This window comes from Apus apus, chromosome 16, assembly GCF_020740795.1.
Source record: "Apus apus isolate bApuApu2 chromosome 16, bApuApu2.pri.cur, whole genome shotgun sequence".
Classification (NCBI taxonomy): domain Eukaryota; kingdom Metazoa; phylum Chordata; class Aves; order Apodiformes; family Apodidae; genus Apus; species Apus apus.
Genome location: NC_067297.1, coordinates 3,443,201 through 3,466,848, shown reverse-complemented (window position 1 = coordinate 3,466,848; position 23,648 = coordinate 3,443,201). Strand labels below are relative to the sequence as shown.

General features: G+C 52.8%; 3 protein-coding genes across 8 annotated transcripts in view; 2 read left to right on the top strand and 1 right to left on the bottom strand.

Moving 5' to 3' along the window:
* Positions 1-9,633, top strand: part of TAOK3 (TAO kinase 3) — an 83,252-nt gene extending 73,619 nt beyond the window's left edge. For all 6 annotated transcript variants that reach the window (XM_051633609.1, XM_051633606.1, XM_051633608.1 and 3 more), the window contains 7 exons: positions 1,333-1,569; positions 2,184-2,312; positions 3,216-3,419; positions 5,954-6,193; positions 7,015-7,227; positions 8,011-8,193; positions 8,299-9,633. In XM_051633609.1, coding sequence (XP_051489569.1) covers positions 1,333-1,569; positions 2,184-2,312; positions 3,216-3,419; positions 5,954-6,193; positions 7,015-7,227; positions 8,011-8,193; positions 8,299-8,460 — 1,368 coding nt within the window. In that variant the 3' untranslated portion in view covers positions 8,461-9,633. The remainder of the gene's footprint in view (positions 1-1,332; positions 1,570-2,183; positions 2,313-3,215; positions 3,420-5,953; positions 6,194-7,014; positions 7,228-8,010; positions 8,194-8,298) is intronic.
* A 1,351-nt stretch (positions 9,634-10,984) lies between these two features.
* Positions 10,985-13,406, bottom strand: PEBP1 (phosphatidylethanolamine binding protein 1). Its single transcript, XM_051633635.1, has 4 exons — positions 13,234-13,406; positions 12,865-12,974; positions 12,173-12,273; positions 10,985-11,766 (listed from the first exon to the last, which is right to left on the bottom strand). The coding sequence occupies exons 1-4, from the start codon at positions 13,366-13,368 to the stop codon at positions 11,549-11,551; spliced, it is 564 nt and encodes a 187-aa protein (XP_051489595.1). The 5' UTR covers positions 13,369-13,406; the 3' UTR covers positions 10,985-11,548.
* Positions 13,407-15,050: 1,644 nt separating this feature from the next.
* On the top strand, positions 15,051-23,510 carry VSIG10 (V-set and immunoglobulin domain containing 10). Its single transcript, XM_051633626.1, has 7 exons — positions 15,051-15,202; positions 15,642-15,926; positions 20,524-20,817; positions 21,355-21,465; positions 21,797-21,809; positions 22,594-22,748; positions 22,895-23,510. The coding sequence occupies exons 1-7, from the start codon at positions 15,118-15,120 to the stop codon at positions 22,963-22,965; spliced, it is 1,014 nt and encodes a 337-aa protein (XP_051489586.1). The 5' UTR covers positions 15,051-15,117; the 3' UTR covers positions 22,966-23,510.
* Positions 23,511-23,648: the final 138 nt, after the last annotated feature.

The window sequence follows — 23,648 nt, the reverse complement described above, 5'->3', positions numbered from 1 at the left end:
AGTCCTGGTACAAGGAGGATGTGATTTGTGCACCAGCCTTGCAGTTGATGTTTGGCTTCCCACCATCACCCCTTCGTGGCAGTGAGTCTGGGGCAGCTCTGTAGTCAGACCAGTTCTCTGCTTTCTTTGCAATCAGATGTTTCATTTCCTCTCTGGGGGGGATCTTTGAAGGGGGTGAGGGGAAAACAGAGGCTGTTCACTTCAGAAGCTTCGTCCTTTTGCCTTCCTTCTGTCCTGCGATACTGGCTATAATTTTCTTGGTAACTCTTTCCTGAAGAGGTGGTTAATCTGTTTTAAGGAGAGGGAGGTTTGAGGCTCTTCCTGTCCTCTTCACCGCCCTCCCAAGTGTTGGTAGTCATTTGAGCTGAGGTTCAACCCTGCTGGCTGCCTTGGGTGACACCTCAGTCGTGGTGTTCAACTTGCTGGTTGATTTTGGAGCTCTTGCTTCATCCCTGAGGGCTCCAGCTTTTGGCTCCCAGGTCTGTCATAAAATATCAGCCACAACTTTACACATTAAGTTCCTGGGACTGCATGAGAAATAAAAATATCAGTCTTGGACATTTTTTTCTTTGGAAATGGGAGCATTACCATTTGCATTTTCTTCTCAAAAATGTTGGCACACCTTACTGGAGTTCTTTTCCCTCCTTTCACATGGATGCACTTAGGCACGGAAATGAATGTGGAACTTGTGAGTTTGTTTCAGGGTTTGTTTGAGCAGGGTTTCAAATCTGTTTGGACCATCTGATCGATCTTGTTAAGAAGAGCACATGGCTCCAGAAGAGTGTTCCCCTGTTAGAAACCTTCCAGTTCTGGGAGAGGATGATCTCAGTCTGCCATCCTCTTGCATTTTAAGAAGCAATGTTGAAGGAGGCTACTCGTTGCAGGTAGTAGGTATTGAAGGACTGAATTTAAACTTGAAGGGGGGAAGGGAAGGATGTATGGGTTGAGGTTTTCTTAAAATGGTTGCCATCCTGTGAGTCTGTGGATATCATCCTGCAAGTCCATGTCACCCTCAGGGTCTGGGTGCTGTGCCTGAAGAGGCTTGTCCAGCCTTTGTTTCCAGAAGTAACCTGCTGTTTCCTTTATTTGTAACCTGAGGATTTTCTGCTGTGTCACTGAAAACACACATAAAATTCTCATTAAAGATGGGGGGTCAAAATCAGGAGAGAGAAAAGTTACGTCTGGGTTTGACCAGCTCTGAAACCTGGAACAGCATTCCTGGGAAGCTGACGTCTTAAGAGTACAGCAAAGCAGGGTTAAGCAGCTAAGGTGGAGACAGGTGGTGTGTGGAGAAGGCCACGTAGCATTTCTTCCCCTTTTCCCTGCCACCAGGTTACAAGACAGATCCATGAGCATGAGCAGGAGAACGAGTTGCGGGAACAGATGTCAGGATATAAGCGGATGCGGCGCCAGCACCAGAAGCAGCTGATCGCCCTGGAGAACAAGTTGAAGGCCGAGATGGACGAGCACCGCCTCAAGCTGCAGAAGGAGGTGGAGACACATGCCAACAACTCGTCCATCGAGCTGGAGAAGCTGGCCAAGAAGCAAGTGGCTGTGATGGAGAAAGAGGTGAGTGGAGTTCTAGGTTCCCGAGGTGAGTGCCAAGAGGATCGGAGGGAGGGCTGTGGAAGTATTGCTTGAAACTCCTGCTCTTCAGTGCACTGCATGGGTACAGTATGGTTATAATGTTTGGTTTGGAGCTGCCACAGCCAGTTTGGTGAAATAGCTTCACAGCTACAAGGCCTTCTTCTGGATGATGGGCACTCTATTGGGTCCACCAACATGGTAGCTACCAACAACCAGCTAAAAGAAACAGACTCGGTGGAGGCCTTGGATGGCGCTTCTCCTTCGTGGCTGAGGCAGTGGCAAGGCTTGCTGCTGCTTCTCAGCCTGTTTAAAAATCGACATCCTGATCCTTATGGTGAACTAGTGGGGTATGACCCTCTGGAGTGTTTTTAGTGGAGAAGCCAGAAAGTATGAGGAAATGGCACGTGGGCATTATGGGTGTTGTGTGCAAGCAGCTTTCGTGTGGCTGAACACTCACAGCTTTGGCTTGCCTGGTGATCAGAGAATGACAGACCAAAAAAAGTGCACAACAGGAGACTGGTCTGTGCTGGATTCAGTACCTGCTCCCTCACCCTTTGGGGTTTTTCCTCTTCTCTTTTCCCCTCTCTGCCTTGCAGGCAAAGGCAGCTGCAGCAGATGAAAAGAAATTCCAGCAACAGATTTCGGCTCAGCAAAAGAAAGACCTGGCGACCTTTTTAGAAAGTCAGAAGAAACAATACAAGCTTTGCAAGGAGAAGATTAAAGAGGCAAGAAACCATCCTTTTCAGGGCTGAAGGGGTGTGGAGTGAGCATGACTAGACTTTCATTTTGATAAACCTGGCCCAGCCCAGGGGTTTAAGGGATACTGTCATGCCTGGAAGCAAATTCAGATTCTCAGCAAGTAAACTTCCAGGAGCTGGGAGCACTTCCAGAATAATCTCTACAGGTGCTAGAGGTGCCTTCACAATTTGCTGTAGAGCAGAACCTTTCAAACCAAGGGTGACGAGGGGAAATGGGGCTTCATAGAGAATTCATCTTCCCCTTTATCTGTTGGGTTTTTTTGGCTAAAGCTGTAAACAATCAGAGCAGCCATTTAGATGTCACTTGACTGAAACCCCTGTGATGGCTAATAGGAACCTGAAAAAGAAGTAACTTAATATATAGCTTATCTATCCCAAACTGCACTGCTGAAGCACAGCATCCCCACCACATCCCTTGCTGCTAAGAATGTAGAGGTGAGAAAATGAGCAGCCAGGAGCCCTGTTGGGTGTCTGATTTGATAGAGAATGGGGCACGAGTCCTCTGGAAATAAAACTCCAAGCCCAGGCTGGACTCCTTTGGGAAGCTTGATCCAGTCTTTCCTGGACAGCTGGAGCCCCCCCTGCTGTGCTGGGTTGTTGTCAGTTCATTGCTCTGCTGTCCAGCCCCTGAGGTGTGTGTGTTTATTGGCTGCTTTTTCCTCCTCCTCTTGGTGGGTCCTACTACAGCTCTAGAGGGCTGGGCATGGCCAGGTGACCAGTCTGGTTCTGGTGGTACCTGGTGGTGTAGTTGGGATTTTGGTTGTCCTTTCATGAAGTGAATGGTAGAGTAGCCAGTGACTCAAGGTCCTCCAAGTCTTGTGTCCCTGTGATCCTAAGGGAAGTCTTGGTTTTGACCTCGTATGCGTGCAGGAAATGAATGAGGACCACAGCACACCGAAGAAAGAGAAGCAAGAAAGAATATCCAAACATAAAGAGAACCTGCAGCACACACAGGCTGAAGAGGAGGCCCATCTTCTCAGCCAGCAGAGACTCTACTACGACAAAAACTGCCGTTCCTTCAAGAGAAAAACGATGATCAAGAGGCATGAGATGGAGCAGCAGAACATCCGGGAGGTAAGGGACTGCCCTCTCCCTTCCCCAGGCTCTGCTTCATCTCTATAAAATGGTTTGACTGATGTTAGAACTTCATGGTTCCAGCTGCTAAACAGAACTGAGAAAAATGCAGGAAGCTCATTTTGGGGAACAGTTTTCCACATAGACATGGCTGCTTTTATTAACTGAGGAGGGGGTGGCATAGCTGGCTTGCAGGCTGAACATTGAGGGCCACCTGCTCTGAGTCAGGTGCTTCATCTGAGCTCCTGGGTGTTACTTTTTGGGGAACCCACTGAGCTGCTTTCCTCAGCAGAGGGCAGGATGTGCCCTGGTGGGTGCCAGGACCACCTGTGGGAGAGCTGTGGGGTGGCTGGAGGCACCGCACAAAGAATTCTCCACATTGGCTAAAGAAAAACTCACACAGCTGAAATGTGTAAGAAACCAGTCAGTCACCTTAAAAGACCAATATTAAGGCTGCAGAATGAAATGCTGGTCTTGTGTCTGCGTTCTGGTTGTCTTCAAGTACTCAGATGTTGCTTTTCCACTGGGCTCTGCTCCAGCCAGAGCACAGGATGGCAGGTAGTTTGTTGGTGGGAAGCTGCTGAGCATCTTGCTTTCCTCATTCCTTAGGGACCCCTGCCTCTTGGGCTGCCTGCAGCCACGTGCTGCTTGGAAAAATCATTGTACAGTTTTCTGTGGTGGTCACTGTAGCTTCTGAATTCTTCATGAGTGTGATTTTTGGATAAAGACTTACTGGATGAGAGGGTGTTTCAGTGAAGGCTGAGAGAGAGTGAGTGATGAAAAATTTCTAATCATCATGTACTTTATCTGCTACTACCAGATTTTCCAGTGTCCTTAACACTGCCCTGTGTTTCACCTGCTCAGAGCTTTGCTGCCCTTGACTTCAGATGTGCCTGGGGCTGCTCAGCTGCTTTGCAGCTCTGGTCCAGACATCTCAGCTCAGACTGACTGAAAAATCAAATTTGGGTACCCTTTTATCACAGAGTAAAAGCTCCCTGGCAGGGGTGAGGGCAGAATTCAGTTACCTGACATGGTATTTTAGCCACTCTTCTGAGCTCCTGCATTTAAGCTGTTAAGAGGTCTAATTTTCAGAGTGATCTAAGTGTTTATTTGCTGGAAATGATGCCCCTACCAGTTCAAAGTCACTGGATCAGGCAGCTGAAGTAGAAAGTGTTTTCTTGGTGTTACATGTAACCAAGAGGTGGTTCTTGTACAAATGAGTGTTGAGGAGAAGCAGAGTGTCTCTGGTAGTTCACTCTGGGACCTGAAATCCAGTGTGGAATGGGCGAAGGCACAAGTGCCACAGCTCCCTGTGCCTGTCCAGTGTGCCACCCACCTTGGTGCAGGTGGGAAGAGTCTCCAGCACACCAGCAGATCCAGTTCTTCATCTTGGCTGTCAGGGTGCAAGTTTTGCCTCAGTGTAAATACATCTTTATGGCCAAGAGTGCAGACACAAGGCCTGGCCCTGTTCCTTCCCCCTTCTCCTGGCTTAAACCTGTCACAGCTCTAGCAGCCAAGGGGGCAGAAGTGCCAGTTTGCAGGGGCTGATGTTGAGGGTTGATTACAACCTGCAACCAAGAATTCTGAATAATTAGGGTTTTCTGCTTCTACTTCAGAAGCTTGTTAGGGCTGAGCCACCACTGGGTCCTCCCTGTGCCCTGCAGCCCCTGCTGTGCATGCCTTGGCCTGAAGCACAGCAGGGAGCTTGTAAACCTGAGAGATGAGACCCACCAGCAGGTTATTTGTGAAGGTCACCCAGTACCGGCGAGGGGTACAGCCATAATCCCTGCCTGCCTGAGCTGGATCCAGCTCCCTGCTCCACAGGTTGTGGCTGATAATCTGAGACAGAAATATTAGCAGTAATCAGGGAGGGAACCTGGTGCTTTCTTGGTTTGTAACTCAGGGAAGGTTTTCCTGGACTGCAGGGCACCGTGTGCAGGAGCTGCACATGCAAGATCACGTGAGGCTTGAGCTGTAAAATCATCTCACAGAACGTGCTGTGCCTGGGGCCAAAACCCACCTGCTCACGGTGGCAGATGAAATTCTTTGTGTTACCTGGTGTTGGAGCTGTTCAGCTCTGCTTTGGCCAGCCTAGTATTGGTGAAAGGTGAGGTGCCTCATCTCCCAGGGTCTAGCAGGGGCTCAGGGTAATGGAAAACAACTCGGACCCAGGATGAATTGTGAAAAACTTCAGTGAGTCTCAGCAGTCAGAGGACTTGTGTGGTCCCAGTGCCACCTGCTGGAGGCTCCCTGGTGCTTTAGGAGCTGCCAGAGGAGCAGGTTACAGGGGGAGGGATGGAGGGAGGGAAGGATGGATGGAGGGTGGGAAGGAGGGATGGAGGGAGGGATGGATGGATGGAGGGTGGGAAGGATGGATGGAGGGAGGGATGGCTGCTTGGTCAGCATTCCCATCGTGCTGCTGGGCAGACGGGATGTCCAGAGGAGCGACCAGCACGCTCAGCTCCACAAGTTCCAGTGCTGCAGCTCGGGGCAGGGAGACCCGCCCCTCAGCCTCTGCCCCTGTCCCCGCGCAGGAGCTGAACAAGAAGCGGACGCAGAAGGAGATGGAGCACGCCATGCTGATCCGGCACGACGAGTCGACGCGCGAGCTGGAGTATCGGCAGCTGCACACGCTGCAGAAGCTGCGGATGGACCTGATCCGGCTGCAGCACCAGACTGAGCTGGAGAACCAGCTGGAGTACAACAAGCGGCGGGAGCGGGAGCTGCACAGGAAGCATTTCATGGAGCTCCGGCAGCAACCAAAGAACCTGAAGGTGCTGGGAGTTTCCCTTCCTCCCCTTCCACCCCCTGTCCTGCTGGGCAGGCCTTGCTGCCTCCTCCCTGCAGCCTCCTGCTGCAGAGCCACCCTTCTCCACCTGCACCCTGTGCTCTCCCTGGATCCCTCCCTTTGCTCAGGGCTGCTCTGGCACAGAAAGCTGCAGGCTGATCAAACAAGGAGCTCACTGATCTATTTTTTAAGCTAATTGAGGATGCTGGCTAAAAATAGGCTAGTCCTTAGCTAAGTATTAGAGAGTTTGCTTCTGATGAGCTGTGCTTTCTTCAGGCCCTCTCTCAACCTTGATCTGGAAGGGGGTTGGGTGATGGCTCCTCACTTCCAAAGTCACCAGAGGGAAGGAGAGGGTGTGCTGAGCACTGTGCCCTGTCCCAGTTTGGCTGCAGGTCGATTAGAAACCTCTCAGCAGGGGTGGGTGATTGCTGCTGCTCCTCTGAACCTCCAAAAAGGCCTGTTGCTTTTATTGCCTGCGTGACACCCTCCCCAGCTCTGCAGTCCCTGCCTAGCACAGGGTCAGGGTGGGGGAGGCAGGTCCTGAGGGCCTTGGGAGGCCTTGAAAAAGCCAGTGCTTTTTGGGAGGCAGGCAGCAGGGTGATGGGCTGGGCAACCTGCAGGGAGCAGGAGTAGGAGATGGAGATGCCTGGGGCTGAGGAGGGCCTAGTGGATCCCATTCCTGGCTGGAGACAGCACAGAGCACGGGGGAACTCTGGTTGTCTCTCACCAACCCACCCATTTGGATCTACTCTAACCTCTCCGTTCCCAAAGCTCTTCGTGCTCTTCACGTCGTTCCTTCCTTGGCAGGCTATGGAAATGCAGATCAAAAAGCAGTTCCAGGACACGTGCAAAGTGCAAACTAAGCAGTACAAAGCACTGAAGAATCACCAGCTGGAAGTAACTCCAAAGAGTGAGCACAAGACAATTCTGAAGAGTCTGAAGGACGAGCAGACGAGGAAGCTCGCCATCCTGGCCGAGCAGTACGAGCAGAGCATCAACGAGATGATGGCCTCGCAGGCGGTGGGTCGAGCCCCTGTCCCTGGCTGGGGTGTGTGGAGGGGGGTACAGGTGGGCTCTCAGTCCTGGTGGCACCCTGTGTGCCCCCTGCCCGAGCCTCTGGGTGGTGAGCCATGGGTTGGCTTCACGGCAGGGCTGTAAAGCGGTCTCTGGGGCGGCACTTTCCCTCTTGCAAGGAGCAGCCCCCAGAACACAAAGCTTTCCCTGCTGCCCCTCATCTGCTGGGATTTTGGAACTGGATCTTCCCTGAGGCTGCTGGCTCAGTGGGAGTGAGGAAGCAGGGAACAACACAACCCACCTAATCAAAGTCACACAGACCCCACAAAACCCCACCATACCCACTCAAGCGTTCCCTGCAGTGCCACATCTACACATTTCTTGAACATCTCCAGGGATGGTGACTCCACCACCTCCCTGGGCAGCTTGTTCCACTGCCTGACTGCTCTCCCCTTCCTAATATCCAGTCTAAACCTCCCCTGGCACAACTTGAGGCCCTTTCCTTTAGTCCTGTCGTTACTCACTAGGGAGAAGAGGCCAATGCCTGCCTCACCACAGCCTCCTTCCAGGGAGCTGTAGAGAGCAATGAGGTCTCCCCTCAGCCTCCTCTTCTCCAAACTAAACAATCCCAGTTCCCTCAGCCTCTCTTCATAGGATTTGCCCTATGAAGCCCTTCATGCTTTCTCATTCTGCCACCACCAGCTTTGGGAAGGATGAGCAGTCACCAGCATCAGAGCAGAGAAGTTCCTAGCGGGGGTCTAGAATGTTCCTTTCCCAATCATCTTACAGCTAAGGCTGGATGAGGCCCAAGAAGCAGAATGCCAAGCCCTGAGACTGCAGCTCCAGCAGGAGATGGAGCTGCTCAACGCTTACCAGAGCAAAATAAAGATGCAGACAGAAGCACAGCACGAAAGGGAACTCCAGAAGCTGGAGCAACGGGTGTCGCTGCGCAGGGCACACCTTGAGCAAAAGGTCAGCTTGGGGTGGGCTGCCCGGGGTGGGGGGGACACACCTGGTGTGTGAGGCTGGGCTGGGGGCTCAGGGGTGGTTGTGCTCTGCTGACTCTGCTTCTTCCAGATTGAAGAGGAACTTGCTGCCCTCCAGAAGGAACGCAGCGAGAGGATTAAGTTTCTGTTGGAAAGGCAGGAGCGAGAGATCGAGACGTTTGACATGGAGAGCTTGAGAATGGGCTTTGGGAATTTGGTCACGTTAGAATATCCCAAGGAGGACTATAGATGAGATTAGATTCCTTTTGCCATTTAAAAAAACAAAAAACAAAACCAACAAAAAAAAAAAAAAAAGCAAACAAAATAATGACAAAAACTTGCAAACCCAACATTCCCCATGTGACCGGGCGTGCTCTCTCTCTTTCTGTCTCTCTTACTGACATCGTGTCGGACCAGTGCCTGTCTATCCTGACTCCATCAGGGGCCCCTTTCCCCCTGTCTCACGTCCCGGTGCAGGACACAACTCCTGGAGGTCTTTTCCATAAGTATGTTCACAGTATTGGTGTCTCTGTGCGATGATTTCAAAACAAAAGCAGATGTTGCAAGTGAAAACTTTGGAGACAATTTGAAGGGAGTTAAAAACCAGAAGTGGATGTATTGTTGCTTTTCAGCAATCACTCATTTTTGCCACCAATCGATGAAAAAGTACAAGCAAAAAAGATATAAATACTAATATAATAATAATCAAAGGATAAAATACAAACCCAGGGGGAGAGAGACTAAATCCGCAGCCTTACCTTAACTAGCTGCTGCATAATTTTATTTTATTTTTTATTTTTTTTGGTATTTATTCATCAGGAATAATTAAATAATAAAAAGTTTTATTAAAGATTGAAAAAAAAAATAAAAATTTGATACATTTTACAGAGGAAGAAAAAAAAAAAACACAACCTTAATTGTGCTGTACATATCAGTGGTGACATATTATTACTTTTTTGGGGGGGTGGGGTGGGGCAGAAGATCTGGTGATTTTTAGAAGAACCATGCCAGGGGGGGGAGGTGTTGGGGATAAGACCCTCCCTCCTCAGCATCTTCTTGATTGTATCATAAATCATTTTCTGCTGTCGCAGAGAATGGGAATACACTTAAAAAAAAATGAGCCCACAGGATCCCAGTAGCACAAATTGGGCTTTGTCAAATCGTGTATTTTGTGTATAGAAGGAATTTAAGGAGAGCTTTTACTTATTTTCATATTGTATTTTAACTGTTTCTCTGATCAGAAATTTTTTTACTTCTTCCCCCCCACCCCCCCCCAACTTCCAAACCCCCTTTCCCAACTCTCTGGTTCCATACTTGGAGTCCAACACTGTCAGATCATCCTCAGCCCCCCCCTCCCTTTTTATTTTTGTTTCCTTTGTTTTGTTTCCCAACCCCATGATCTTGGTCATAAATATTGCATTATTCACACTTTCAAACTGTGTATTTTCTTACAATAAAAAAAGATGAAAAAAAAAAAAAGGCTTAACTTCTTTTGCATGCACTTTAACATAAAAACAAAAAGACAAAAAAAACCCCACCCAACCAAAAAATACAACAAAAAAAAACCCAATGCAAACATTTTTCAGGTTCCAAGGAAGAGCATGAATAACTGTCAGAGCTTTTAATTATATTTGTAAATAAAAGTGTTCATCACAATGTGTGGCTGTCTCATTGTGGGAAGGGGGGAGTGACCCCTCTGCTCCCCCCCTGCACCTCTGGAGGGGGGAAGATGTCCCTGCTGGGGCTCTCCTGGCAGGGCAGGAAGAACCTCTGGGGCTTTATTCCAGACCTGGTTTTCTTGCTAGTGCAGGTTTTTTAGGTTAATGGGTTGTGGTTTATTTTTTCTGTCCTGCTTCCAGCCTGAGAAGGCCCAAGAGGGATGAGCCCTGGCTGAGCAGAGGGAGGTACAGCTGTCCAAGTGATGTGCTTCATCTTCTGGATCTTGAGGAACTTGGGGATGTTTTCCTGAAAAAGCAGCAGTCCTGTTGTTTTAATGGCTGGGTTGAAAAGCTACCTTGGGGCAGAACCCAACTACCTTGCTCAGTTAGGGGGAGACTTACAGGGTTCCTGAGGTTTCTGATCCCTCAGCCCACTTGGGTGCAGACCTGTGAGAAAAGCAGTTCCCTGAATGATACTGGCTTCATCTTTTTTAACCTTCTGAAGATGTCAGACTGGCCCAAAGGTTCATTTTCTGCTTTTAAGCACTTAGGAGACACCACCAGGTCTCAGTGTGAGCTGCTGGAAGAGCAGGAGAACAATGGGGACAGCTTGGCTGGGGTGGCTTCAGGTCAGTAAAGCTGGTGGTGCCTCTCACAGGAGCTGAAATGGGCTCAGGTGGGTGGGCTCCTGCAGAACAGCAGCTGCAGGGAAGGGAGATCCCAGGGGACAGGTGGGGACCAGCTCATCTGCCAGCTGCCCAACCAGGGACAGGAGGTTTTCAGGGGATCATTTACCCTGTTGTTGATGAGTGATAGTGGCTCCAGAGAAACACCCTGGAAAAGAAATGTGTCCCCTCTCCACTTCCAAATCCAGACTCTGTTCACCATCAACCTCCACTGGACAGCACCTGCACCTCAAGGCCAGCAGGTGTTAACTTGTACATGGCAGGTTGGACCAAACAACAGAACTGAAGTGTCTTGGGTAGCACTGCCAGGAGGTGGGGGCTCCTGTCAGAGGGTCCAGCCTCTTCACAGGAAGAGGAGGAAAGGAACCTGATGACCCCACACCTGCTCCTCTAAGAGCTTCCCTTCCTCCCCCAAGAAGACAACCACACCATCCACCTTGGTAAGTTTTTAATTGCACTGTGAGCAAAGAGCAAACAGATCAGGTCACAACAAAACAAAGTGGTGTCTCAGCTTTGAGTGGCAACAGAGAACAGAAAGTAGTGCTACAGACCAGCTTCCCTGCCTCCTCCTACCTCCTACCCCTTCACTACTCTAGTGGTTCACTTCAGTGAAATGGAGGCTCTGGCCAAGTACTTGAGGGCAAAAAGAAAAAAAAGTGGGAGCTTCCCTTAAATTGCCATCCCTTCTTCTGGAAAGGGGAGACTACAGAGCCAGCACCACCCCAGCAGTGGTTCTGTACCCACAGCACTAGCACACAACACCCAACACCAATTGACAAAGGCTCTGGTTTCCCTTAAGCAGGTCAGCCTGGAGGGGTGGCCCTTAGTGTGACACTGTCAGAAGCTTGTCTAGCACTGCCCTGCAAAGCACAGCACAGGTCTGGATCACGCAGGGATAGGTTCCAGTGTGGGAGCAGTTGGGTTCAACTCATGGACAAAACTAGAGGGACATGGTCTGCAGGGGGTGTGACACAGTGCTCCACCACCTCCCCTCGCCCTACTTCCCTGACAGCTGCTCGTAGAGCTTCGGCACGTAGTCATCCCACTCTGCCTGGTAGCACGTGCCAGCCACTGGCACCCCCAGCTCGTACTTGCTGCGGAATGAAGCCACCTTGAACTTCCCTCGTTTGTCCCCAGAGCGATTGGAGAGGATGGGCTCGTTGCAGCTCAGCTGCTTGGGCTGCTCGTACACCAGCCACACGTAGCGGTGCAGCCCTGCGGGGAGGAGAGCAACACCAGCACCTGTCACTTGGAGGTTTGCCCTGCAGGGGCCCTGGGAGCACAGGGAAACGTGCCTGTGCTCACCTGGGATGTGCTGGTGCCTGCTTGTTGTTCTCAGGGATAAGGAGGCTAAGGATGATTCAGCTACAAGCTTAGGACAAGGCACTAGATGTGCTTGACTCTCGCCTCCCAGGCAGCACCAACCTGGCACCACACACAGGGACAGGGGCAAACGTGTCCCTGCTGGCCGTGGCTACAGGCAGCCCCCTGCGTGGGCCACTGCTGCAGCACAGCACACTGAGTGCTCAGCCAGGCAGCACGGGGCAAGCAGGCAGGTTTCTGCAGGCCTCCCCACCCTCCCCGTGGCACCACCTTTGATCAGCTGCACCCAGGTACAGACCTGTTCCCTTGGGAGGGCCGGACCCGACGTAATCTGACAGCACAGTCCCACTCCCCACATCGTTGCCTTTCATGTTGGTCACCAGGAAGTGGTGCCATTCCCTGAAAGGAGGCAAAACCCAATCAGACTGCATCACAGTCCCAGCTGAGACCCTTCATTACCACAAGCTGCTGCTTTTCCATAAGGCCGTCCTGGGGAAACTCTCTAACAGCTGCCACTCCAACTCCTGCAGCAGGTACTGTCTCCTTCAGGATGCAGAGCCCATCAAAACCAGCTCTGTCATCTTGCCCTGCAGCTTTCAGAAGCCCAGAGCCTGACCCTAAGACTAGGTACTCCACAAACTTCCCAGCCTGCTGAGCTGGTTCCAAGTTAAAGACTCCACCACTAGCACAGACAGATCCAACTTCAACTCACATCTGTGCCTAATTAGAGTGAGCAGCAGATACTGTGCTTCTCCCAGCCACAACAGACCTCCAAACACCCCTGGCAAAAGCAGCTGATTCTTGCTCCTCTCCATGCTGTCCTTGCCTCAAGGAGAGATGCAAGGACACTGCTTCTCTCCCAAGCCACAGGCTCATTGCTGCACCTCAGGCAGAGCACAGTCCTGACCTCCTCCTTTTAAGCCTGAGCACAGAACAAGAGGGATGCTCCATTTTCCCCGGGCACCACAGGGAGCTGCCCACCCCCATTACCTGAACTTCGGGTCCTTCCTGCTGGGAGCATCCGGGTCCGTGAGCACCAGGGTGTAAAGCTTCTGGGGATCACAGCCATCCCACTCGATGCTGGTGGGGCGATGCTGCACCTGGAGGGGTGACAGCCTGAGCGCCACGCAGCGGCAACCGCCGGGATTTCTTCCCACAAGCCCGGAGCCAGGCCTGACCGCCTCCCTCCTCCCTTCCCCCGTGCAAGAGTCGGCAGCAAAGCGGGTCACCCCTCTCACCCACCCGCTCCGGGGGAGGCTCCGGCGGGAGAAGACGCAAGAGGCCTGCCTGCCTCCCGCCATTTTGCCGGCCCCCCCCACTCACCCCCTCCCCAGAGCGCGGGCCTCGGGCTCTGCTCACCTGAGTGGGCGTGAGCACCTTGCCCAGCTCGTCTATCTCCACGGAGCCATACTTGACGCGCAGCGGGTGCGCCGGCTTCTGCTCCACCTCGGTGAGGCCGAGCGGCCCGCTCCACAGCCCCAGGTCCACCGGCATGGCCGCCGCGCCGCGCGCTCCGCCCGCGCCCCGCCCCCCGCGCCCATTGGCGGAGGCGCCGCCACGCTCCGCTCCCATTGGTGGAGGCGCAGCCCAGCTCCGCTCCCATTGGCGGAGACGCGCCGCCCGCCTTTCCCCCGCTCCCGCTGTTATGGCGCCCCCAGGCGGAGGGCGCGGGGCTTGCCCCACGTCTTCACCCAGGGCTGGCAGAACGGTGAACCTGCTTAACCACCCGGGTCCTGCCATTAATTAGGTTATTATTCACATGCCAGGGCAGTCCTGTGAATCTCAGCACTCTTGTTTCACGGACGCCTTAAAGCGTGTGATGGCTGCTGAGGAGTTGGCCATGCTGCGCCTTTCCCAAGCGGTAGGGTGTCCTGGAGGCACCCGAGACTCCCACACGCTTTACAGCCCTTGTTGTGAAGCGATGCGAAGAACTAATCTGTGTATGACCACATACAACACACCAGCCTGGAGCTTGCTCTCTGCCATGGCGGCCAACACAGGCCCGCTGGGTGCTGGCATCAGTCAGCAGAAACACCTGCTCTCGGGACAGCTTCTAACACAGCTGCTGCTGAAATCCAACAGCAAACTGGCCGTGCGTTGTTATGCTCACCCCTTTAAAGAAATGGAAAACATTGGTACCTTTCTCCCTCTGCGCCGTTCCCTCAGGACCCCTCCAGCTGCGGAGCAGCTCATCATCCTTCATCCTCCCTACCTGCTGCCTCCTCCCCGTCCCTCTCTGCTTCTTTCCTCTCAAGCTTCGCTTAAAGCTGCTGCCTGGTTGGGTTTGTTGTTTTTTTATCCCTCCATATCCAAGATTGGGCCCCTCAGTTCAAGAAGGACAGGTAACTGCTGGAAAGAGTCCAGCGCAGAGCTACTAAGATGATTAAGGGAGTGGAACATCTCCCTTATGAAGAGAGGTTGAGGGAGCTGGGTCTCTTTAGTTTGGAGAAAAGGAGGCTGAGGGGTGACCTCATCAATGTTTACAAATACGTAAGGGGTGAGTGTCAGGGAGGTGGAGTTAGGCTCTTCTCAGTGATGACCAGTGATAGGACAAGGGGTAATGGGTGTAAATTGGAGCATAGGAGGTTCAAGGTGAATATCCGAAAAAATTTTTTTACTGTGAGAGTGACAGAGCCCTGGGACAGGCTGCCCAGGGAGGTTGTGGAGTCTCCTTCACTGGAGACATTCAAACCCACCTGGACACGTTCCTGTGTGATGTGCTCTAGGTGACCCTGCTCTGGCAGGGGGGTTGGACTAGATGATCTTTCGAGGTCCCTTCCAACCCCTAGGATTCTATGATTCTATGATTCTAAGGTTGGCACAGCTCGGGTGAATCCATCACAGCAGATCCTCCAGGTTGGGGGGGGTGGGTGGGTTTGCTTACTACCTTCACTCAAGTTTTTATTGTGTTTGGGTTTGTTTGGTTTTTTTGCCTTCAGGAAACAAGGTTCCCCATCCTGAGGCGAGCACCAACATTCCCGGGGCAGGGAAAAGCGCCCTGAGGGAGCCCCCAAAATGGCGGGGGGGGGGCGCCCAAGATGGCGGCCGCCCAAGATGGCGGGTGCGAGGCCGAGGGGCCTGAGGCGCGACCCCCTTGGCGGGCCCCGGGAACGGGGCTGGGGAGGGAGGGAGGCGGGTCGGGACGGGCCCGCCCGCCTCACCTGCCCGGCTGTGCGGGGCGGAGGCCGCCCGGTCCCCGCCTCCCCGCAGCGGGAGGCTGTGTGTGGCAGCGGCTGCCCGGCGATGCGGCTGCCCGGCGGGACGCCGCCGGCCCGCTTCTTTCTCGCCTTCTTCGTCTGGCGGCTGGTGCCGCGCCGGGAGGCCGCAGGTCAGCCCGGGGAGAGAGAGGGAGGGTGGGGATATGAGGGGAAGGGAGCGGAGAGCGGGCGTGTGGGGCTTGCTGGAGCCGGACCTCGGTGCCTCCTGCTCCTGAGGGCCGCTCCCAGGCCGGCCCCCAGGCTGGTCGCGCTTCTACCATCTCAGTTTTTAATTTGTTTTCCCTGCCGAAACGAACACACTTCCCCCGGAGGTAGGAAGGGGAGGGGGGGAAGCCTGTCCCTGCTTTCCTGATGAGCTTTTAATGCGTCCCTCCCTCTTCCTGATCCTATGCCTGACCGTGTTTGATCACTGAGTGTATCTCGGCCATCCTTTGATAGCAGCCAACCCCCCAACAAGCACCCCCAGGTGTGCATCAGGTATCCAGGTCTTTGCCGAGGGTGCTTCGCCGGTTCCTCGCATCCCTAACGCTGTCCCTTTTGGTTGTGCAGGAACGGAGGAAGTGGTCTTTGGGCAGGTTGGAGGAAGCATCCTCCTCTTATGCCGGAATGTCTCCGAAGAAGCCGCCGAGGTGGTCTGGTTTCAAGGGGATCCCCAGGCGTTCCCCCCGCTCTTCTCCTCGAGGGTGACGTTCCCCCCGGACGTCCGTTTCTCCCTGGTTGGCAACAGCTCCCTCCGCATCACCCAGCTGCGTCTGCAGGACGAAGGCAACTACACCTGCAAGGAAGTGCTGAACAAGACGGACCACGAGCACAGGGTCCAGCTCCTGGTAGGCAGTAAGTCTGTCCCACATCTGTGAGTTTCCTCCCCTCGGTCTCGCAGGTCCCCGGATGCATTATGGCACTGGTGGAAAAAATCATTTTAAAAAAAAGGGCAAAGTGGCTTTATTGTGCAAAATCTGTCCACTCACAAGCACCAGGGTGTGTGTCTAAGGTCTGTCAAGGATCAGTTTTGTGTGATGCAGAGGACAAAATGCTAACTGTTAAGTCCTCACAATGTCTCTTCAGTGCCTTCCTCCTTGGTGATGATAAACTTGGGTTTTGGGCAGATCTTTCATGGCTTTTAGCTGTTCCAGGTTGGCACTTTGCCTCAGAACCTGGCTGACTAGAACCTTAATAAATCTTAGGGTGGAGACTGTTGCTCACTATTTTTTTCCCCTTGTTTGAAGTACATGTTTGAGATAAATGTGCTGTGCCATCCCTTGTTGCTGTCCTTTTGGTGTAGGGATGAAGGGCCTGTGCCAATCTTACAGTGCAGCCTTCTATTGTGATGGAAGCACCACATTCCTCAAAACTTACTGTTGGGAGCACTGTCCTGGGAGTGTGCCTGTTGTCGTGGGCTGTGCTTTCAGCCTTTTTGTCCTGTTGTGCCTTTTGGTGCTCTCTCCCTTTCCCATCATTATTCATTCATTTATTCTCTTAGAAATCTTAACAGCCCGGGTGGAAGATTGGGCTGAAGAGCACTGAAGTCAACTACTTTGCCCACTGCTGGCACAGGTCCTTCCTGCTTCTGGTGGGCAGATTCTGGTTCCCCACCAGAATCTGTCCCCTCACACCTGGGCTGTGACCTGCTGGCCTTTATGCCAGCCAAGCCCATATTACAGGGTTAAGAAGAGGGAAGTACTGCTGCCAGCTTGCCTGAGTGACACTCTGTGCTCTGTTGGCACCTTCCTTTCTTGCTGGTCTTTCCATCAACACCTCTCATGCATGAGACCTGCTTTCTGTTTGCCTTCAGGGTGTTCCTTCTCAGTGGTGAAGGGTGCGTGGTGTCAAAGTTATACCTGAGATCTGTACACATGAAATCTGTGAAAGTTCACACAAATAAAAATGCCCTTCCTGGGGCAAGGAACCTGCAGATGGGGTTTGGAGGGTCATGGAGGGCTGGAGTGAAGGGATTGAACTCCAAGCTTCTTCAGGGAAGATACATGTAGACTTAGGAGGGGGGAGCCCAAAATCTGGAGCACTGGTGCAAAACATTTGTGAGCAAAAGGTATTGATAGCATGCCACGTGTTGGTGCTGCACTCTGGACTTTATTTATTAGCATGGAATTAATATATCAATTAATTTCCAAAGGTTACAGAGGTGATACTGGGAGACTGGCGTGGCCTTAAATAGGCGAGAGAGAGAGATTTCTGCTGGTGCTTTTAGATCAGCAGAAGAAGCATCAGCAAAGTTGAAGCTTCTCAACTTCAGACTAGAAGCAGGTGCCCTGATTTTTCACAGTCAGTTACTGGAGCAACTTAACCTGGGCTGGAGAGAACCTCTGCAACAGAGACTTGGCACCAGTGTAAAAGAGTCACCCAGGATCTGCAGGCTTCATGTGAGAGTTACCAGTTGACAGTCTTCAACCCATCTGATGGGTTGTACCAAGAAAGTTCTCTTTTTGCTTAAAGCTGCATTTAAAAAACCCCTCGAGCAGTAGAGGAAATATTGTCGCAACACAGCGAAGGTGCAGCCCTGGCTGGAGCTGCTGCTCTGTGTTTGCTTTGGGTAGGAAGCACAGAGTGTGAAGGAAATGCTCAGTTGCACAAATCCAAGGGAATTTTTTCTGTGTTGGTGTGGAATTTGATATAAGCCACTCTTGGCTCTTTGAGGGGCACAGGGTCCTTTTTGCTGATGTTTTGTGAGGGTTTTTGGTGGCAGGGAGTGGGAGCTTTTTAGGTTATGGGGTTTTTAACATCTTTGGGAACAAATCTATTAGCATTTAGACAGAAGAACAGAAATGTATTGGGGGAGCCCAGGACTTCAGGATGTGAAGCTGTTGGCTACAGGAGGCAGGTTCATGGAACCAGCTCAACAAGTACAGCTCTCTGGCTGGACATCTGGACAGGCTGTGTCTACCTCTCCACAGAGGGCAGTTCCTGGTGAGTCAGGCTGACAGGTTGCTCCTATCAACCACAGCCAGGATTTGGGGATCAGAATTCCCCAGAGCTGGGACAGAGGGAGTGTTGTAGAGAAGTTTCTTGCCAGAGCTGGGTGATTTCAAAGATCATACGAGACGTGTGTATGTAGTTCCTGAAAAGCCAAGCCCCAAGAAGGTATGTTTGTGTGGCTCACGTGGGGTTTTGCCATCAGGTTTTGTTGGATATTTTTTTTTTTTCTTAACTCATGTCATTTAAAAGCCACAGGAATAAAATGCTCTGCAGAATGACCATCAGGCATCCCCCTGACACCTCCTGTGTGGGGTTTCCTTTGGCAGCAGCTGATCTTGTTCAGCCCTGGATTAGCCAGGCCAGCCACAGGTCTCACGGTGTGTTAATTCTGCCTGGATCAGAGTCCAGAATCCCTTTGGCTGTTAAATGTGTGTCTACCTGTGCATGGGTGTGGGTGTGTGAAGCCAGGTGATGGGAGAGAGGCAGGATCTCCTGAGCCCTGCTCTGCCCAAAGAGATTGCTCTTGGGTTTCTGTTGGCTTCTGACCCGCCCCTGCCATCATGTCCTTGTTTCTGTATTTAAATAACAAACATAGTCGTGATGGTTATGAAGTGGCCCTGGCACGAGGCCAGTGGTGACTTACCTATGTTCTCTGCTGGAATTTGTCCCCACAGCTGCAGTGTGGTGTGGACACAGAGTGGTGTGTGGCTCAGGAACACCACAGGGCAGTGACAGGGGCGCTGGGAAGGAGGAGAGCAGAGCACGCCTGGCTTGGCTGCAGTGGCACGTCTCTGTGGCCCTGATCCTGCCAGCTGGAGTCACCAGGACTCCCTGTGGGCAGAGCATCTTGTTCACCAGGAGCAGCCTCCTCCTTCAACAGTGTGCTGGGCTTGATGGGGAGGTGCTCCAGCTTTGAGCTGGTGGCTCTGAGAAGCTGGTTACTTGTCGCTGGGCAAGAGCCCTGATGCTTTGCATGTTCCCCTGGTAAATCTGAGTGCCTGTACCAAGGAGAAGCAGAGCCTTGTTCTCAAGTCATGTGGATCAGTGTCACCCCCTTGTAGCTGTGGCATGAGGACCAAGGGTGCTGTGGAGATTTTGTTCCCCCTCTGTGTTTTTAGGTGCTTATCATCTCCATTGGATAAAGCTGTTGCAATACTTTTTTTCCTTCTTGTCCCTCAAGGCTTGGCTGTGGCTGCACCACAGGCAGAGCTTGGTCCCTCTTGGCTGTCATGCAGAACTGTGCTCCCCTGGGGCTGTGGGACACAGGTCAAGGAGCAAGATAGGCAGAGAAAATGGGAAGATTTTTTTTCAAGGGGAATGGTGGCAAACATGAGCACTTGGGGGTTTCCAGCCCTGAGATGCTGAGAGCTGTGATCTGGAAGTGTTTCTGACCATGTGCTCTTGCTGATAGACCCACCACAGTCAAACCCAAAGTGCAGGGCTGAGACCTCCTCATCAGGGCTGATGCTGCAGCTGTTTTGCAGCTGGCCTGGGGGGTATCCCCACCCCACCCTGCACTGGAGAGAAGAGGGACACGATCTGGAGAACTCAAGCTGGGTCATCAGCTCCATGAGCTCCTGGGACACCCATGTGGAAACTGAACAGCTCCCACCTCTCCCACTGAAAACTGTTCAAGTGTGTGGGGAGCCATGTCATCAAGCAGGAGGAGCCTGTGTGCATAGTGGGGATGAGTTGACTTGCCTACCTTATTAACAGGCTCGTTAATAGTTAATGGTGAGGCAGACCAGTGCTCCTGTCATTCTCTGCCCTCTTGAGCACTAAGGCAGTGGTCAGGCAAGCCAGGCTTGGGTGTGTTTGCCACAGGGGGAGATGCTAACAAGCTAGCATGGCAGGGCTTGGCCTGTGCAGGGCACAAGGCACAGAAGTCCTGCAGCTGAGATCCATCAAGGTGTAGCTGCAGGTGGGTTGTGTTTTGGGAACATCTCCAAGGGCTGACAAATGTCCTTGCACCAAGCACCCAGCTGTGCTTGTGTGAAAGGGAGAGGTGGCTTTAGTGCCTTGCTCAGCTTGAGATTAAGTTTGGCAGAGCTGGGTTTATAGCAGAAGGATGGTCTGTGCTCCCAGGCCCCCTTCAAGCATCTAAGGGATCTGACTAAAGTGGCTTTTGAAAACCTGAGCTGTATTTATCCTCTGAGGGTTGTCAGGGCTACAGAAGAGCTCTGCTGATCCCAAGGAAAAGGCTGCTGTTTTCCTCTCTGCCATCTTCCCACTGGTACCCTCCAGCCGTTCTTCCTAGGGATGTGAAGACAGGTGCCACAGAAAGGACTGAGCAATGTGAGAGTTGCTGGGATTGCTCCTTGCTGAGGTCTGGGGAGTGAGCTGAATGCCAAACCCACAGTGCTCAAGTTCCAGCTGCCTGTCTGACTTCCCTCTGTTAATGATTACTAATCAGTCAGATGGCTGATTGCTTGTTATGTTCAATTTCTCCATTCCCTTCCTGACTTTTTTTTTTTTTCCCTCCCCATCTTGGGCTGTTCAGAAACCCCTTCCCTGGAAACAGAGCCTCCAAAGACATGCTTTGTGGGTGACAGCGTGACTCTGACCTGCCGTGTGTCCGAGAGCACCCCTGAAGCCAGGCTCACCTGGCTGCGAGGCATCGCCCAGCCTGAGGTGGAGATCCAGCCTGGAGGGAGGTACCTGATCACCCAGGAGGGCAACGTGTCCCAGCTCACCATCCAGAACTGCTCCCAGGGCACTGACGGGGGCTGCTACGTCTGCAAGGCACAGAACCCCCTGGGGCTGAGGGAGCTGTTTGTCTGCCTGACCGTGAAGCGTGAGTGGGGCTGCCCGGGCTTGCTGTGGCAGGGATTGAGGAGGGGACACAGCTCATGGGGACCACTGGGGAGCACCCAAGGGGCTCCACTTGCCACTAAGAATCTCTTTGCCTGGTGACACTTCCCATACTCTTGTGGCAAGCATCAATGCAGGACTGGCTCCCTTCAACTCTGGGTGAAAAAGGCCTGTTTCCCTCGGCCCAGCATAATGGGTCTGAGAGAGGAGCAGCCTTGGTCCTTCCTGTAGGTTGTGGGCACAGAGGAGCACCTCCAAAGCTCAAGCTGCTCAAGATGCAACAGGCAGGGGTCAATCTGCTTTGGCTAAATGCACATGGGCACAAAAATAGAGACCTTAGATTTCCATGTCAATGAAGTACCTGAAAGTCTCTGCCCTTGGGATGGTGGGACTGTTGCACTGATGGGAAATGGGAACTGAGACAGCACTGGAACTTGCTCTATTGCTTGTACTGAGATTTCCTCATCCATCTGTGTCCCAGTGACAAGCTGGCCTCCTGTGTCTCCTCTTCTCTCCACAGAGCCAGTGAACATTGTAGGGGTTGTGGGTGCAGTGGTGGTCCTGTCCCTGCTGGCTGTTCTCACCATCACTGGGCTTGTCCTGTACTACAATCCCCTCCTGTGCCTGAGAGGTAGGAGCTCACCTCTGCACAAGCCAGAGAAGGGTTTACTCCTGGCCTGGTTTCACCTCTATCCTGCTTGTCCTATCTGGTGTGCTGTGACAATCACCCCAGCCCTTAGGCCTTATCCTGTTCCTGGGCAAAACTCTGTCAGCCCTGGAGGCAGATGGGTTGGAATCACAAGGCCATTCCCCAGCTGAGTGCTTCAGGCACCTTCCCCTCACCTTCTCCCGGAAGCTGTGCCATGATGGGCCTCCTCCCCTTCCCTTGGGACCTTTCTGGTGCCCCAGGGACTGCTCTGGGGCTGGTTTCTAATACTGTCTTTTCTCTTCCTTCCCTTCAGGTGCTGCATTCAGGTGAGTGTTGATTTTCCTCAGCCCAGTCCTGCATGACCTCCCTTTGTGTGGGGTAGGGAATCCACCTCGGAGGCAGGAGCTGCTCTTACATGGGAGCTGTGCCTCCTGTGGGAAGGGAGGGTGGTGCTGGGTGAGGCTTGGCATGGGGGCAGGAGGATGAGGGGAGAAGGGAGCCCTTGGCCTCAGAGCAGGAGCTGCATTGCTTTGGGATGCACAGGGGCTGGCAAGGCACCTGTTGGTGCAGGAAGAAGCTGGGCAGGAGAGCCTGAAGATTTCGGAGTAACTAGAAATTATGATCTGCCCCTCAGCGTGGGTGTTTGCCTCTGTCCTTCCCCCTCAGGAGGGGTGTCCCATAGCTGTGCATGAACAAGTGCCTTCCCTGGTGTTCAGGTGCACTGCATTTCTTCTCTGCTTCCTGCTCTTGCCCCTCCTGGCCCTGCTTCCTTGCCCTTGGTTCTGTTCCCACAGTTGCGGTGCCGCAGCGTGGGAAGGCTCTGTCCTGGGAGCCTCCAGTTCCTTATCTGTGTGGGAGGGGAGAATAACTCCACCTGGGAGGGGCTCATGCAGTTTAGTATGGGATGGTTGGAGGACTTTGGAAGGCAAGTGGAAAGCAGTGCAGAATGCTGATGGTGCTGCCAGCAGGGTCTGAAACCTGCTCTTCATTGAACATGGTTAGTGCAGGATTGGAGAAGTCAAAGCCTGGGGAGGTGCTGGCTGGAGGCAGGAGTTGGGACAGGCTCTCCTCAGCCTTTCAGCCCACTTCTGCCTGCTCTGCTGTTCACAGGAGCCAGGACTCAGGTGATGTCTTAGTGCTGGTGGACTCAGAAGATGATGATGAGGGGAAGGAAGAAGAGGAGACGCTGAGCAGCACCAAACAGGAGGTGATGGCGCTGGTCAATGGGAGCAGCATCCAGGCTGCTTACCAAAACTGCCTTACAGGTGAGCCCTGGTGCCTGCCTGCTGGCCAAGTTTTGGGGCAGGAGCTCATCTGTGGGTCTGCCAGGAGCAGCTCCAGGGAGGGAGGAATTCCTGTTGTCTGGCTCGTTGGCTCTTGCTGAGATGCTGCTGCTCTGTGCCCTGCCTAGGTGACGATGGTGAGCAGCACGGCGGGGTCTCTCTGTGGGAAACAAGGGGAGAAGAGATGCAAGGTTCATAGCTTCCATCCCTCCATGGGGAAGCACGTGGAGCTCCAGCTGGAAACCTGGCATCCAGCACATCCTCCTTGCTGTGTGGCTGAGCACAGGCCACTGGTGTCTTGCAGCAGCTGGTTCCATTGGAGCACTCCTCCTCTGCTCGGCTGTTCCCCAGCTTTTACTCTGTCCTTCCCCAGCCATGTTTTCCTGTTTCCTCTCTCCTCCCTTTGTGGTTCCTCTTGATTTCAGGTGTCCCTTTTAACAAGGTGGCACCCAATGCAGGCAGAGCTTGGGAGGTGCGTCCCAGTAGCCCGCTCATCTTGATGCCTGTGATAGACTCAAATGCTGGTGCTGGGGTTGTGGGGAGTGGGATGGAGAATGTCACTATGGGGACACAGTGGTCCCAGGGTAATGGAGAGCACAACTGGTGCATGGGCAGGACACAGGCCATGCTGACTCTAGGAGGGCTTCATTGTTTTTTTTTTTGTTATAAATCTTTTTTTCCCCCCAAGACCATCTGAAATGTTGCTCCATATCTAAAATATCTAAAGTCTGGAGTTAATGGGTACCTTGTGGTGTGGTTTTGAGGGGATGGATGGCTGAGGTGGAAAGCACAGAGGGAACTTGCACATGGAAGGGATGAGGGGAGCAGGATCTGCAGGGAGGGGGCTGCTGTGGTGGGGAACTGTAGGGTGGGTGACAAGGG

Coding starts and splice junctions, on each gene's coding strand:
- VSIG10 (XM_051633626.1), top strand. CDS start 15,118: ATGCGGCTGCCCGGCGGGACGCCGCCGGCCCGCTTCTTTCTCGCCTTC. Junction 15,203..15,641: donor GCCGCGCCGGGAGGCCGCAG/GTCAGCCCGGGG, acceptor TTGGTTGTGCAG/GAACGGAGGAAGTGGTCTTT. Junction 20,818..21,354: donor TGTCTGCCTGACCGTGAAGC/GTGAGTGGGGCT, acceptor TTCTCTCCACAG/AGCCAGTGAACATTGTAGGG.
- PEBP1 (XM_051633635.1), bottom strand. CDS start 13,368: ATGCCGGTGGACCTGGGGCTGTGGAGCGGGCCGCTCGGCCTCACCGAG. Junction 12,975..13,233: donor AGGTGCTCACGCCCACTCAG/GTGAGCAGAGCC, acceptor TCACCCCTCCAG/GTGCAGCATCGCCCCACCAG. Junction 11,767..12,172: donor CGGCCCTCCCAAGGGAACAG/GTCTGTACCTGG, acceptor TCCTCCCCGCAG/GGCTGCACCGCTACGTGTGG.